At 40.7% G+C, this 15,000-nt stretch overlaps 2 protein-coding genes across 5 annotated transcripts in view; one reads left to right on the top strand and one right to left on the bottom strand.

Moving 5' to 3' along the window:
* Positions 1 to 15,000, top strand: part of LOC131370056 (thrombospondin type-1 domain-containing protein 4-like) — a 60,723-nt gene that overhangs the window by 34,514 nt on the left and 11,209 nt on the right. For all 4 annotated transcript variants that reach the window (XM_058417289.1, XM_058417130.1, XM_058417211.1 and 1 more), the window contains 3 exons: positions 12,479 to 12,618; positions 12,717 to 12,921; positions 13,082 to 13,239. In XM_058417289.1, the coding sequence (XP_058273272.1) occupies positions 12,479 to 12,618; positions 12,717 to 12,921; positions 13,082 to 13,239 (503 nt within the window). The remainder of the gene's footprint in view (positions 1 to 12,478; positions 12,619 to 12,716; positions 12,922 to 13,081; positions 13,240 to 15,000) is intronic.
* Positions 3,537 to 4,539, bottom strand: LOC131370224 (uncharacterized). The gene has a single exon (XM_058417472.1). It carries the CDS (start codon positions 4,353 to 4,355, stop codon positions 3,675 to 3,677), a length of 681 nt encoding a protein of 226 aa, XP_058273455.1. The 5' UTR covers positions 4,356 to 4,539; the 3' UTR covers positions 3,537 to 3,674.

Here is a 15,000-nt window from a genome sequence, read left to right as displayed (position 1 = left end):
GTCATCAAAGAATCCAGCATGTCGAGTCGTCGTTGTTTCTTTCAACTTCCCACATATCCAGCACTTCGATTCGACTTGGATCCCAGATGCAGTCTTCCTCCAGGCCGCTCGGCACCATGCTGCAGTTGGGCGGCACCCAGGCTGTGCTTATACCACGTTTTCTGTAGAGGATGTCCCTGGTAGTCGATCTTCTTCACTTTCCCCACTTGTACCCTTAGCTTCAGGATGGCCAGTCTCGTCCCGGCTTTGAGTTTCAGGGGGTAATGCTTAGCTTTATCTACGCTTCTGCTCACGTAGACGCCGGGCCCCAGCATTCCATCAGAGGAGCATGTGAGCCCGTTGCGCTGGATCTGTTCCGTGGCTTCCAGGGTCGTACCGTGGTACATGATGTAGTACCTACGACCCCCGAATTCCATGGAACTGAGACCTCTCTGGAAATCTGCGTCCGTGAAGAAGATTGATGGTGATTTTCACCTGAAAACCAGTGCAATAAATTTAAGTCAAATTCTACTCTAATTATATCTGCTTTAACCGAAGTCCCTTTCCCAGGGCTGTAGAAACGTCACGCTGTATTCTTTTCACAAGAACCCGTATCTGTTTCGCAATGGAAAAGTCATCTATCATGTTATTCCATGGATTAACTGGAACATTCCCAGGGCTTCTAAATGCTGCTGCTATTTTCGAGTAAACACAGTAAACATGATAAAGCAGCAATAGAGATTAAAGTTCAAAAGCAGTTTTCCTCAGCTGACATGTGTGTGTGTGTGAAGTGTACTGAACTCATTCTAACTCTAAATATAACTCGAACTAAACATGACTACGTTCTTTTTGCTCTTACGCAGTCGTAGTGCAGAAAAGATGACGTGTAAAATCCCAAAGAAAGAGAGAGAAGGACTGCTCTTACTCACCCGTCTGGTTTAACTCCTCACAGGATGTTGGTCTTCATACCAAACTCTGCTCCATGCTTTCGCTTTCTTTTGCACCTCCCAGGAAAGCATGTTAAATGTGCTCAATTTTCTGTACACGCCACTCACCGCGTTTTACTGCCCAGATGTGTGTATGATAGGCGGGTTAATTTTTATATTGTGCCAGCTGTTTTGTTATCTTTTGTACACTTTTTAATTTCTGACCACTAGTTTAAGGATCTGGCTCCTCCGCACTTCCCTGTGCTAGTTTCTGACAGGAAATTATCGTAACATAGCAAGCATTTGGGAAGAAAAGGTAATGGGATCACAGAGAAGTCAACATGGATGCGGGTTTGCAGGGTCGAAGCTAATTATGGAGTGAAAGCTAGTTCGAGACTGAGCACTAATCTAGAGAGCTAGGAGAGAAGGGAAAAGCTGATCTAGCAAGTCAAACCTAGCAAGCTCATCCTAGTGTGGTTTCTGAATGTTCGTGATTCATGAGTTCATGAGTCTCAGGCTGTCAATCAATTGTGTTTATTATAATATTAGACCACGCCCATTAGGACAGACCAGTCATTCTGTGAAAAGTAGTGTTTAGTGATTTGGAGGGGAAAAAAATGGACCAGCCAATTGATTAAAAGATTTTTAAGATTGAATTCAGCAAATAAACTTTATAGTCCAGGCACACTGAATAGTCTGGAAGTGAAATGATTGAAGTGCGCCGACGAATCCTTAAATCTGGTCATTTCATATGCGTTTCATATTTCACCCCATTTCCACCAATTGTTTCACTTTATTACACAGGGAGTATAAATGAAGTGGACTTTTATCAACACAGATGGACAGAACTTCCCATTCTCACTTCATCAGAATTCGTTTTAATAACAAAAGAATAAAAAATATTTCAGAATGAAACACGAACACACAAATGTTACAGCTGTTTTTCTTCACACAAAGCACCAACATTTAAAAACAACACAATCATGCAGGGCTGGACATTCTCTTAATGACACTGACACTGCATTTGCTTTCAGAAGTCAGTCGTCTTTGTTATCTTGTAACTTCCCACATATCCAGCACTTCGATTCGACTCGGATCCCAGACGCAGTCTTCCTCTAGGCCGCTCGGCACCATGCCGCAGTTGGGCGGCACCCAGGCTGTGCTGTAGCCGTGTTCGTGCCACGTTTTCTGTAGAGGATGTCCCTGGCAGTCAATCTTCTTCACTTTCCCCACTCGTACCCTAAGCTTTAAGACAGCCAGTCTCACCCCAGGTGGAGGATTCAGGGGGTAACGCTGAGCTTTATCTACACTTCTGCTCACGTAGACACCGGGCCCCAGCATCCCGTCAGCGGAGCGTCTGAAACCTTCTTGCATGATTACCTGTGCTGCAGCCAGCGTTGTTCCATGGTACATAGTGTAGAATCTGTGGCCTCCGTAGTGTTTAGACATGGAAAATCCACCTGAAAAGGAAGTTAGAGCTTGTTTCATGATGGAGGTCATTAATTCCTGTCTCATTATTAATTGAAACCCTTCAAGCTATGTTTAATTGAACATGCCAGACAGGAAATAAGTAGATATCAGAATTTAAGCATTCATGCTCGTGTAGTAAACTCTTGACGCCGTAAGGCAGTAAAATTACTGAAACGTCAAAGGTGTGTGGCTAATTTTAAGTAAACAGCTTTAGAGATCTCATTTCAAATACACATTTCTGCCAGGAAGTTAAATCTCAAGCTAGGTTAAATTAAACCTACAGAACCTTCAGAATTTAGGCTCGGGAATTAAACTCGGGTTTTTATTGCAAACTCTCAGCAACTTAAAGCGGTAGTAGTTTGTTTGGATTCAGCTGATGATTCAGTGCAGATTTAGAATGAATTTATCATTAATGATTGTGCCACAATGTGTACATGACTGTAAGCTTCACTTACCCAGGAACTAATGGTTTGGAGAACTGCAGGTTGGTCTTCCAATGCTGAAAGCAGTCCAGATGCAGAGTGCAGTATTATTTTTAATCTTCTAAATATACCTATAATTTCTATTTGCATTCTATACAATCCACAATCCAGCAGGAGAGAAGGAGTGGAGTTACTTACCGTACAGCCACCAAGTTAACGCCGAGTAAAGCTTCCCAGCCTGCTGGCTTTTATACCCTACTCTTTCTTTCAAATTCAAGTGAAGAATTTAAGTAATGTAGTAAAGCTTGTCTGAAAGTTTTCACAAACACTCTGTAACCAGACGTGTACATTAAAAGAAAACAAAAGTGAGACCTGTAGATGAGATAAGAATCCAAGGGACAAAGTCTATCTTTATTATACGTTCCATTGGTTCATGGCTTTATTTTACTATCCCAAAAGTTATTTATGAATCCTCATCCCATACTGATATCAGTAGAACTTCTCACAGGTTTGAGCTTCTCTGGATGTTTGAGGTCTCTAGATTTTATACTATTTTTAATTTTTTTCCAACATGGACATAAATAGGAGTTGAACTGTCCTGATGTTTGCAGGCTGAGAAGCTCGGACACGGAACTGTCAATCAAAACATTCGAATATTAGCTTTTGAGCAGTGTTTATAGTTTTTTCCTTCAGATATTTTTTGGATATTTGATAAACCACTTAGCATCGGTTGGGTCACAGGAACATATTTAATATTTCATTTCAACATTTACAAAATATATTTTAAGTCATCACGTAATAATCATTAACGATTAAAAGTAGCCAATAAAAAGTTTTTATTATTAATTCTTATTTGTGATTTCATGGTTGAGTCTCATCAAAGAATCCGGCATTTACAGCAGTCGTCGTTGTTGTCACCATCTTTGTCGTCGTCTTCGCCGTCTTCGCCGTTGTCGTCTCCGTCTTCGTCGTGGTCGTTGTCGCCATCATCACCGTCGTCGTAGTTGTCACTGTCGCTGTCGTCGTCACTGTCATCGTCGTCGCTGTCATCGTCGTCGCTGTCACCTTCGTCACTGTCGTCGTTGTCGTTTCTTACTTCCCACATATCTAGCACTTTGATTCGACTTGTATCCCAGACGCAGTCTTCCTCCAGGCCGCTCAACACCATGCCACAGTTGGGCGGCACCCAGGCCGTGTCATATCCGTTCTCGTACCATGTTTTCTGTAGAGGATGTCCCTGGTAGTCGATCTTCTTCACTTTCCCCACTCGTACCCTCAGCTTCAAGATGGCCAGTCTCTGCCCGGGTTCAGGATGCAGGGGGTAACGCTTAGCTTTTTTCAGACTCCTGCTTATGTAGACGCCGGGCCCCAGCATCCCGTCGGTTGAGGGCTTGAAACCATAACACATGATCTTCCGTGCAGCAGACAGTGTTGTTCCATGGTACATGATGTAGAACCTCCGGCCTCTGTAGTACTCCCGTGTTCTATAGTCATGCTCGTCATCAGAAGAATAATAATCACCCATGGAAAATTTACCTGATAAAGAAGTTTGTTCCATGAAGGACAATTCATAAATTTCATTTAGAACTTAGTAAAAAAACATACGCAGTACATACACAGTATTTCTATGAATGCTTTGTGTAGCAGATCCAGTTTCTTAACCAGACATTTAAGTACATTTTCTAGCTAAAAGCAGCTCATGAGACCAGAGACAGAGACTAGCTCCAGAGAGACAGATGATGTGGATGGTTTAAAAAGTGGAGGCATGTTTTACAGAGAAATGTTCGCTTATTCCTCCGCTTGGAGTTCAGAATAGAAATTTCAGCTGTTCCGAATAGACAAATCAAAGGCGTAGGTGGGTTTGACTTTAATACAGGAAGCTCACACAGGAAGCTCACTAGACAAAGTAAAGGCTGCTTTGGTTAACAAGAACAATATACCGATCTGTCCTGGTCACCGTGGATTAAAGGATTCATTTGTTTGTTTGTTTTTTATTTTTTTAATAATAGGTCCAACTAAAATTTGTGAGTTATAATTGTATTATTTTCTAGATGGTTCTATTTCCAAATTATAAAAGAATCATGTTTGTGATGGGAATCGTGTGGACGGGAAATACCCTGGTTCCCCTGTCAATCACACTGAATAGGTATGCGGAAGAAGGCAGATGACACTTTCCTTCAAAATAACGCTTAAGCTGGCCCGTGATGTGAAAAAATGTTTGAAAAAATGCTCCTGGATGGCTTCAGGTGTTTCAGAGGAAGCATGTGTTAGCCGTCACCCTCCCTGTTTGTCTCTCCGGTTGATGGTGGTCATGTTTTTTTAGTTTGGACTAATATTTCCTGAGAAACAGCTGTTTGAACTTCCCTCTATCCTCTCTTGATGACCATGATGCAGACCTTACAGACCACCTTGGATTAAATCTGCTTTCTGTGCGTCCATGGAGCCAGACCTGCGTTCCAGCTGTCTGAGTAAATGAACTCTGTTTCTAAAAATGATTGGCATGTGGCAGCCATATTGTTTAGAAATCTCAATATGTTTTTGATGGTTCTGTGTCTTACAGACTTTAGCTGGAGTAGGCTTAAGAGCAGTGGTAGAGGGAAGCGGTAGCTCAGATGTTAAAGACGTTGGCTGACTGAAAGGTCTTCGGTTCAAATCCCACCGCTGCCACTGTTGGGCCCTTGAGTGAGTAGAGTTCAGAGGTCATTGCTGCCACCATTTATTCATGTTATTCACTTGTCCAGACCTTTTTTTAATAATTAGCCTTATACATTTTAGTGGCATAACAGAAAAATTCCCAGAAAATGTGATGCGACTACTTTTCAGTAAACGCACTGAAGGTGATAAACAGCTTTAGAGATCTCAGATACGCTTTCCTAGCAGGTTGGCTTTCGTCCAGGAAATTTTGGCATGCTTTTAAATCGAAACCCTTTTAAGCTGTGTCGGAGTAAACCTAGTGAACTCGGACGATTTCGGAATTCAGGTTTAAGCAGTCGCACTCTGGGATTAAAAAAGGGTTTACAGGACAAACTCTCGCTAACTTAGTGTTAGTGTTTTGTTTGGATTTAGTTTATGATGCAGTTATAAAGATTTAGAACTAACATATGGTAGATGATTGGACCTTAAAGATCACAATGTGTACATGATTAATGAGGAACTACAGATTATTGATGAGGAACTACATGTTATTAAGGAGGAACTATGGGTTATTGAAAAGGAACTACAGGATATTGGTGAGAAACTACAGGTTATTGGTGAGGAACTACAGGTTATTGGTGAGGAACTACAGGTTATTGATGAGGAACTACAGGTTATTGGTGAGGAACTACAGGTTACTGATGAGGAACTACAGGTTATTGACAAGAAACTACATTGTTATTTCTGAGGAACTACAGTTTATTGATGAGGAACTACAGGTTATTGATGAGGAACTACAAATTATTGATGAGGAACTACAGGTTATTGATGAGGAACTACAGGTTATTGGTGAGGAACTACAGGTTATTGGTGAGGAACTACAGGTTATTGATGAGGAACTACAGGTTATTGGTGAGGAACTACAGGTTATTGATGAGGAACTACAGGTTATTGGTGAGGAACTACAGGTTATTGATGAGGAACTACAGGTTATTGATGAGGAACTACGGGTTATTTATGAGGAACTACAAATTATTGATGAGGAACTACAGGTTATTGATGAGGAACTACAGGTTACTGATGAGGAACTACAGGTTATTGACAAGAAACTACATTGTTATTTCTGAGGAACTACAGTTTATTGATGAGGAACTACAGGTTATTGATGAGGAACTACAAATTATTGATGAGGAACTACAGTTTATTGATGAGGAACTACAGGTTATTGATGAGGAACTACAGGTTATTGACGAGGAACTACGGGTTATTGACGAGGAACTATGAGTTATTGACGAGGAACTACGGGTTATTTATGAGGAACTACAAAGTATTGATGAGGAACTACAGGTTATTGATGAGGAACTACAGGTTATTGATGAGGAACTACGGGTTATTTATGAAGAACTACGGGTTATTTATGAGGAACTACAGGTTATTGAAGAGGAACTACAGGTTATTTATGAGGAACTACAAATTATTTATGAGGAACTACAGGTTATTGATTAGGAACTACAGGTTATTGATTAGGAACTACAGGTTATTGATGAGGAACTACAGGTTATTGATGAGGAACTACAGGTTATTGATGAGGAACTACAGGTTATTGATGAGGAACTACAGGTTATTGATTAGGAACTACGGGTTATTGATGAGGAACTACGGGTTATTTATGAGGAACTACAAATTATTGATGAGGAACTACAGGTTATTGATGAGGAACTACAGGTTATTGATGAGGAACTACAGGTTATTGATGAGGAACTACAGGTTATTGATTAGGAACTACAGGTTATTGACGAGGAACTACGGGTTATTGATGAGGAACTGCAGTTTATTTATGAGGAACTACAGATTATTAATGAATATCTACATGTAAGACATCATACTGGAAGATGCAACATACAATCCAGAACATCAACAGATAACAAGTGAGGTCACTTACCAGCTGATGACTTTACTTCAAATGGCTAGTTTCACAGCCTCTTTGTTTTTCAGACTCATTATATTTTCAGTTTCTCTTTGAATTTCTAGGCTAGAACGTCCCCTGCTCTGTTTGGGCTGTGTAACAGGTACAACTAGTTTACTTCCAGTTGTGTCTCTGGCCTCAATAATAATCAGAGTTCATGAAAAGATAATAATTCAGAAGTTAAATTCTATCTATATTACATGGTTCATTATTCCAGGATTTAATGATATGTTTGTTCTGTTTATTCCAAAATCCTAAAATATATTATTAATCCTCATCTCATGCTGATGTCCAGTAGAACCTCAGAAGACTTCTCACAGGTTGGAGTTTCTCGCGCAGACCTCTAGATTTTCTACATTTTTAATTAGTGGGTTTTTTCGCCACTGGTTGTTTTACTATCACCAAACATTTGAGTTAAAAATTTTTGTTTTAATCTATCCACACAAGTAAATATATAGCTCTACATAGCAAAATGTTTTGTGAGCCTTGAGAAGTGTTGACAGTTACCTCAGTTATTCATCCATTCATCTTCATTAACTGCTTCAGAGTCACAGTGAAAAATTACTCTGAAGTTTGGAGTCTGAAGGAGGAAACAGGACGTACTCTCTGGGTTCAGGTTCAGGGTTCATCTTTTATTGCCTTTAGTTGATGATACATGTGTAAATTTCACTTAGCAACAAACTCCATGGAGCTACTCAATGTTCACGTTAATGAGGAGCTACAGGTTGTTAGTATTGAGGCTCGACACACTGGAGCTCTCAGGAAAAATAATAACTCAATGTTACAGTCAGTGTTTGACTGAAAGATTACAAAAAAGTTAAACAAACAAAAAATGTTTTTACTTCAGGTATCATGGGTTACAGTCTACAGCGCTGCTTTTGTTTGCCCTGGAGGTGATTTTTTTAGATGATAGAACAATGTTCCTTTGCTGTGTTTCAGCTGCTTGACGAGTAAAACTAGTTTAAATATTTTACAAAATAAATATCTTATTACACAACTTCTGAATAAACATAAGATCTTTGCTACTTGGTAAAGCTGTACACATATTTTCTACACTTTTCTGGCTACAAGCTTCAGGATTGTTTGTGTGCAGGTTTCTCCACAGAAAGACATTCAAATAAAAATAAAACCTGTGGAATTTTAAAACTGTACCTTCAGGATTCAGGCATTTCTACTTCATGGTTCCTGGCTAACACAACAAACTAACATTCCACGTTTCAGGACGTGATGTTATATGACTCATCTCTGTTAGAATTAGCTGGTTCGCTAGTTTTTTCTCGTGTATTTAAAAAAAACACACACACATTGCTTTATCCGTATAATAATAACAGTATGAAGTACGTACCTTAAAAATGTCCACAAAACAGTTTGTGGCTTTTTACTCTCTGCGTAAACTTCAGCTAGCTTTAACTTATCTAAGCAGTTGAAATCTAACCTAGCGAGTCTAGTGAGCAAAAATTAAACTAGAAAGTATAAAAAAAAGGCTATTCTAGTGAACGAAAGCTAGCTAGCTAAGCAAGAAAAAAGCTAGCAAGCATCTGAAATGTGATGATGTGAAAAAATTCGCCTAGTTATTGGTAAGCTAACCTAGCAAACAGTGTTTCCTTTGTAGTTAAGCCTTGTTAGGAGGCGGAGTCTCAGACACATGGCTGTCAATTAAGCATGACATTAGAATATTAATATTTATCTTTGGATGTTTAGTATAAAGTTTGGAAACGTAGCAAACTCTGCTTTCCAGCGCAAGTGTGGTCGAGTCGGATCCAAGAGCTGCAATAGCAGGAATAACGCAGTAACGTCAGCAAGATACAGTCATGTCCCAGGCATGCTTTCCAGAATCATGTGGTATCCTTGAGGAAACAGATGAGCCTCTGGTCCAGATCTGGCTGGAAATATACTGATGAGATAATGTTACAGACTTGTTACTCTGTGGGGTGGAGTGCAAAAACATCTGAGCGCTAACGAGACCCTCGAGTGATTTAAGGACAAACCTAAAGACACGGATAGAAGGGACAGAAAGACAGGATAGAGCAAGTGGAAAGAGGAATGAAACAAGGAAATGTGGGACCTGAATTCTAGAAGCTTCCAAGCCCTAGCTAACACTGTACCAAGGAGAGAGAAGGACAAGCCTAGAAACACAGAGCCAAGTTGGAATGTTAGCTTATTAGAAGAAGAAATGCTACAAAGAGCTGAATAACAGCAGATGTCTTTCTAAAATATTTAGCATAGATGCTGATTCTTCTTCTTGGCCTTCTACTCTCTTAGGAAAAACACTCCTTTGGATCGCTAAAGGATTTTTTAAAACTTCTTCCTCACTTAGGAGTTACACCTGGAATTCTCTCTAAAGAGAAACTTTCATTTTGCAAGTGTGCAGATGATGGACAGAATCTTTTTGTTAAACAACCTTGTTTTTTTTCATCCAAATCGCTCATTTTTTGTATATGATGCCAAGTGTCTCCACCCAGCTCTGATTAGACTCTGGAGAGCTAGAGCGAGAGAGAGAGAGAGAGAGAGAGAGGGAGTATGTGAGGATGGAATGATGAAAGAAGGAGAAAGTGTAGAAGGAGAGAGTGAAGAAAAAGATGAGCAAACTGTAAACTGTGTTTAAGGGCAGTTGTTTTGGAGCTGGACAGAGCAACAGAGAGACAGGAACGAAACAAAAAATCACACAGATTTAGGGAGTGAACTGGTGTGTGTGTGTGTGTGTGTGTGTGTGTGTGTGTGTGAGGGAGTAACAGCTGTAGCATGATATCATTTGAATGCGACGTTATTCCCACATGCTAGTTGCACACAGATGGAGCACAAGGAGTGTGTATTTGTCAAATCTCTGTGTGTGTGTGTGTGTGTGTTCCTCTCCCTTGCACAACAATATGTTTTATATTTATATTTTTATTTATCATTTATATTTTACCTCAGCTTGTCCAGTTACTGCTGATAAGATAATGTTTGCATTTTACTTTACCTCAGGTTGTTAGATTATGCAAATTTTTTTGCTTTGTTTTTACCTCAGGTTTTTTTAAATAAACATTATTTATTTATTTATTTATTTATTTATTTATTTATTTTTACCTCAGGTTGCAAATTTTCTGGCCTTGTTTTTTTTTTACCTCAGGTTGTTAGATAATGCTAATTTAGCATTTTATTTTACCTCAGGTTGTTGGATTATCCTCAGTTACAGTTTTATTTTAATTCAGGTTGTTAGATTATGCTAATTTTGTGTGTATTTTTAACCTCAGGTTCTTAAATTATGTTAATTTTGTTGTTTTGTTTTGTTTTTTTACCTCAGGTTGATCGATTATGTTTTTTTTAAAAAAATTTTTACCTCAGGTTGTTAGAATTATGCTAATTTTGTAGTTTTTTTTTTTTACGTCAGATTCATAGATTATTCTAATTTTATGTTGTTGTTTTTTCTTTTTTCTTTTTTTTACCTCAGATTGCTAGATTATGCAAATTTTTAGGCTTTCTTTTAACCTCGGGTTCTTAAATTATGTTAATTTTGTGTTTTTTTTTACCTCAGGTTGTTTGATCATGCTAATTTTGTGTGTGTTGGGGGGGGTGTTCACCTGTTGTGTTAATTTTGTTGTTGTTGGGGTTTTTTTTGTTTGTTTGTTTTACCTCAGGTTGTTTGATCATGCTAATTTTGTGTGTGTTGGGGGGGGTGTTCACCTGTTGTGTTAATTTTGTTGTTGTTGGGGTTTTTTTTGTTTGTTTTTTTTACCTCAGGTTGTTTGATCATGCTAATTTTGTGTGTGTTTTTTTATTCAGGTTGTCCAATTACGTCTGCTAATTCAGGACACCACTTTTTTGTCATGTTAGCATTTAGCAGTTAGTCAACTTTGATGTACTGTAGTGTTTTTAACTTTATGAAAAATCATACTCCACTTTGTTTTTATGAAACAGTTGCATGCAGCTAATGTTTTAAGATTTCTAGTGAAAACCTTCACCCACTTAGCTAGCATGAGCTAACCTGACAGGATTTCTAAGAGGATCATATTTCAGAAGTAAATAATTATATTAAACCAGGGTGAGCTAATCTGATAGGATCATTTTGATAATCTTCACTGCTAATACTAGTCTGTTAGCCTCATGAGCTAACCTGACAGGATTTTTATACCCATTTTTACCCATCTGTCTCTCCTCCTGTGTGTGTGTGTGTGTGTGTGTGTGTTCTGTTGTATCTATTTAAAAGGATTCAGATGTAAAACACACTCCAGCAGCTGAAAGCTCTAACTGTCACGCAATTTTACATACAAATCAAATACAGTGGATTCTTCCTCTCTCTTCATACTTGTCTTCCTCAGGACAGGTCCTGCTGTTCTCTCTCTCTCTCTCTCTCTCTCTCTGCTGCCATGTTCCCTCGGTCACAGTTTGTTTAGACAGTTACATAGCAGGAAAGCAGATTTAGACAGCAGAGATTCCAGAGAGAGAGAGAGAGAGAGAGAGAAAGCGAGAGAGTGGGACAGAGACAGATGGGGGGATGAGAGAGGGAGTGTGGGAGAGAGAAAGAGGGAGTGTGGGAGAGAGACATGGAGAGAGAGAGAGAGAGAGGGGGAGTGTGGGTACACAGTCAGTAAGAAAAGCTCTGCTCGTGTCAGTTCCTCAGCTGTAATCTCTCAGAGATAACTGTGACAGAATGGACGAGCGGGAAATCCTCTTGCTCTCCTCATTCATCCCTCACTCGGCCCCGTCCCAAATACAGGAATCGGTGTCTAGTTTGTCTAGTTACAGGAAGGTCAGCCAGAGAGCAAATGCCAATGCAAGGAAATGCTTGGTTATTTTTTTTTAAACACAACATCTTCCTCAGACACACTTCTACATTATCTCTGGACTCTGTGCTGTAACTCTGTCACGTTCTTCTGACTTTCACCATCACCATCACTCTCACACCAACAATGTGACTATAACCTCTCTCTCTCTCTCTCTCTCTCTCTCTCTCTCTCTGTCTCTCTCTCTCTCTCTCTCTGTCTCTCTCTCTCTCTCTCTGTCTCTCTCTCTCTCTCTCTGTCTCTCTCTCTCTGTCTCTCTCTCTCTCTCTGTCTCTCTCTCTCTCTGTCTCTCTCTCTCTGTCTCTGTCTCTTGCTCAGGCTCAGTGGATAAGCAGTGTGAGTTAACGTGTCGTCCAGTCGGCTATCGTTTTTACGTTCGTCATTCCGAGCGAGTGAGAGACGGGACCCCGTGTGTTAATAACACCCCGAACGACGTGTGTGTAGGAGGACGATGCCTGGTAAGAACACATCACACATGCACACACACACACTTGTCATTCATACTGGATTCTGAATGTTAATGACAGTCTCTGTTTGTCTTTCCCTTTGCTGTCAGAGTGAGGGGTGTGATGGTATGCTAGGCTCGGGTGTGACGCGTGATCGGTGTGGTGTGTGTGGCGGGAGCGACGGCTCGTGTGTTCGAGTGTCAGGAAGTTTCTCCAACAGCAGTGTTCCTCTGGGCTATCACAAAATTCTCGACATTCCAGCCGGAGCGACAGCCATCAACATCACAGAGCGCAGTGCCAGCCCTAACTACATTGGTGTGTGTGTGTGTGTGTGAGTGTAGAAATGTTGTACATGTTAGTTTGACCTTCTCTCATTGCTGAAGTATGTAGGGAGACTTCGCCCTGGAACATTTAGGAATGATTAGTGATGTGTGTGTATGTGCGTGTGTGTCTGTCTGTGTGTATGTGTTTGTAGCATTGCGTGGTGGTACCGGTCAGTCCATCGTGAATGGACGCTGGGCTGTTGATCCTCCGGGTGAATATGAAGCAGGAGGAACAACGTTCACGTACACGCGCAACCGCGGAGAAACTCTCTCCGCCCCGGGACCCACAAACTCACTGCTGCAGCTTTATGTAAGTGTCTCACACACACACACACACACACCACTGAAACACACACACACAAACACACACACACACTCAGACCACTGAAAGACTCACACATACACACACACTACACCAGAGACACACACACACACACATATGCAGATATATACAATATATACACACACACACATATACACACAAATATGCCCACACACACACACATACACACAAATATGCCCACACACACACACATACACACAAATATGCCCACACACACCATTACACTAGGGATGCCACAATACTCGATATAATATTGAACCGTTCGGTACGACCTCCATGGTTCAGTACGCGTACGTGAACCGCGGTTTTTCGGTTTTTCCATAAAACAGTAATAACCATGCGTTTTATTACTCTCTGCACCGCCTGTTTGTGTTTGCCTGTACTGTATGTCTACGCGCTGAGACAGACACGCCTCCCCGCGAGTAAATATCCAATCAGTGAGCGCTAAAGTTAGGGGCGGTAACCATGCTAGCGATGCTGGTGTCAGATTTCACTCTAACCCTGGAGAGCGGTGAAGTGAGACAGAAACACGAGGAAGCAGCTCCGTCTCTCAGATCTGTGGTGTGGGGACATCTCGGATTTGTTGTGGACTATGATGCCGATGAAACAAACGGTAAACAAAAACATGACTGTGTTTAAGCAGTGTTCCACACGAGTTACCTACTGACATGGAAATACTTCCAACATGACATGACCCCAACATCTGCAGCTCCATCACCCAGAGATATCACTGTGTGGAAGCAGGATGGCAGAGCAGGTAACACAGGCATCCAAAAAACAACAGTCCCCATCTGATTCCTTCCAGCATTCAGACACAATTGGTTCAGAGAGACACAAAAAGTAATTATAATATAATAACTGCTAAAGACTTGCAGCCGTTTTCTGTGATTGGTGATGTGGGCTTTTGGCAACTTATAAGAGTGCTCGAACCGTGTTACACACTACTGACAGGGACTTTTTTCCCAACCTCTATGAAAAAACGCGCAAAAAAATCTAAAACCAATCGGCTAATTCACAAAGCCTTGCTCTAATAACAGATAGTTGGACCTTGCGGGCAACAGAGAGTTATCTCACCCTGACTGGTCATTACAGAGAGTTATCTCACCCTGACTGGTCATTACAGAGAGTTATCTCACCCTGACTGGTCATTACAGAGAGTTATCTCACCCTGACTGGTCATTACAGAGAGTTATCTCACCGTGACTGGTCATTACAGAGAGTTATCTCACCCTGACTGGTCATTACAGAGAGTTATCTCACCCTGACTGGTCATTACAGAGAGTTATCTCACCCTTACTGGTCATTACAGAGAGTTATCTTACCCTGACTGTTCATTACAGAGAGTTATCTCACCCTGACTGGTCATTACAGAGAGTTATCTCACCCTTACTGGTCATTACAGAGAGTTATCTCACCCTGACTGATCATTACAGAGAGTTATCTCACCCTTACTGGTCATTACAGAGAGTTATCTCACCCTGACTGGTCATTACAGAGAGTTATCTCACCCTGACTGGTCATTACAGAGAGTTATCTCACCCTTACTGGTCATTACAGAGAGTTATCTCACCCTGACTGGTCATTACAGAGAGTTATCTCACCCTGACTGGTCATTACAGAGAGTTATCTCACCCCTACTGGTCATTACAGAGAGTTATCTCACCCTGACTGGTCATTACAGAGAGTTATCTCACCCTGACTGGTCATTACAGAGAGTTATCTCACCCT

Source organism: Hemibagrus wyckioides, linkage group LG01 (genome assembly GCF_019097595.1).
Source record: "Hemibagrus wyckioides isolate EC202008001 linkage group LG01, SWU_Hwy_1.0, whole genome shotgun sequence".
Taxonomy (NCBI): domain Eukaryota; kingdom Metazoa; phylum Chordata; class Actinopteri; order Siluriformes; family Bagridae; genus Hemibagrus; species Hemibagrus wyckioides.
Note: the sequence above shows the minus strand (reverse complement) of the source record. Positions and strands in the feature narration are given on the sequence as shown.

Coding starts and splice junctions, on each gene's coding strand:
- LOC131370224 (XM_058417472.1), bottom strand. CDS start 4,355: ATGGAACAAACTTCTTTATCAGGTAAATTTTCCATGGGTGATTATTAT.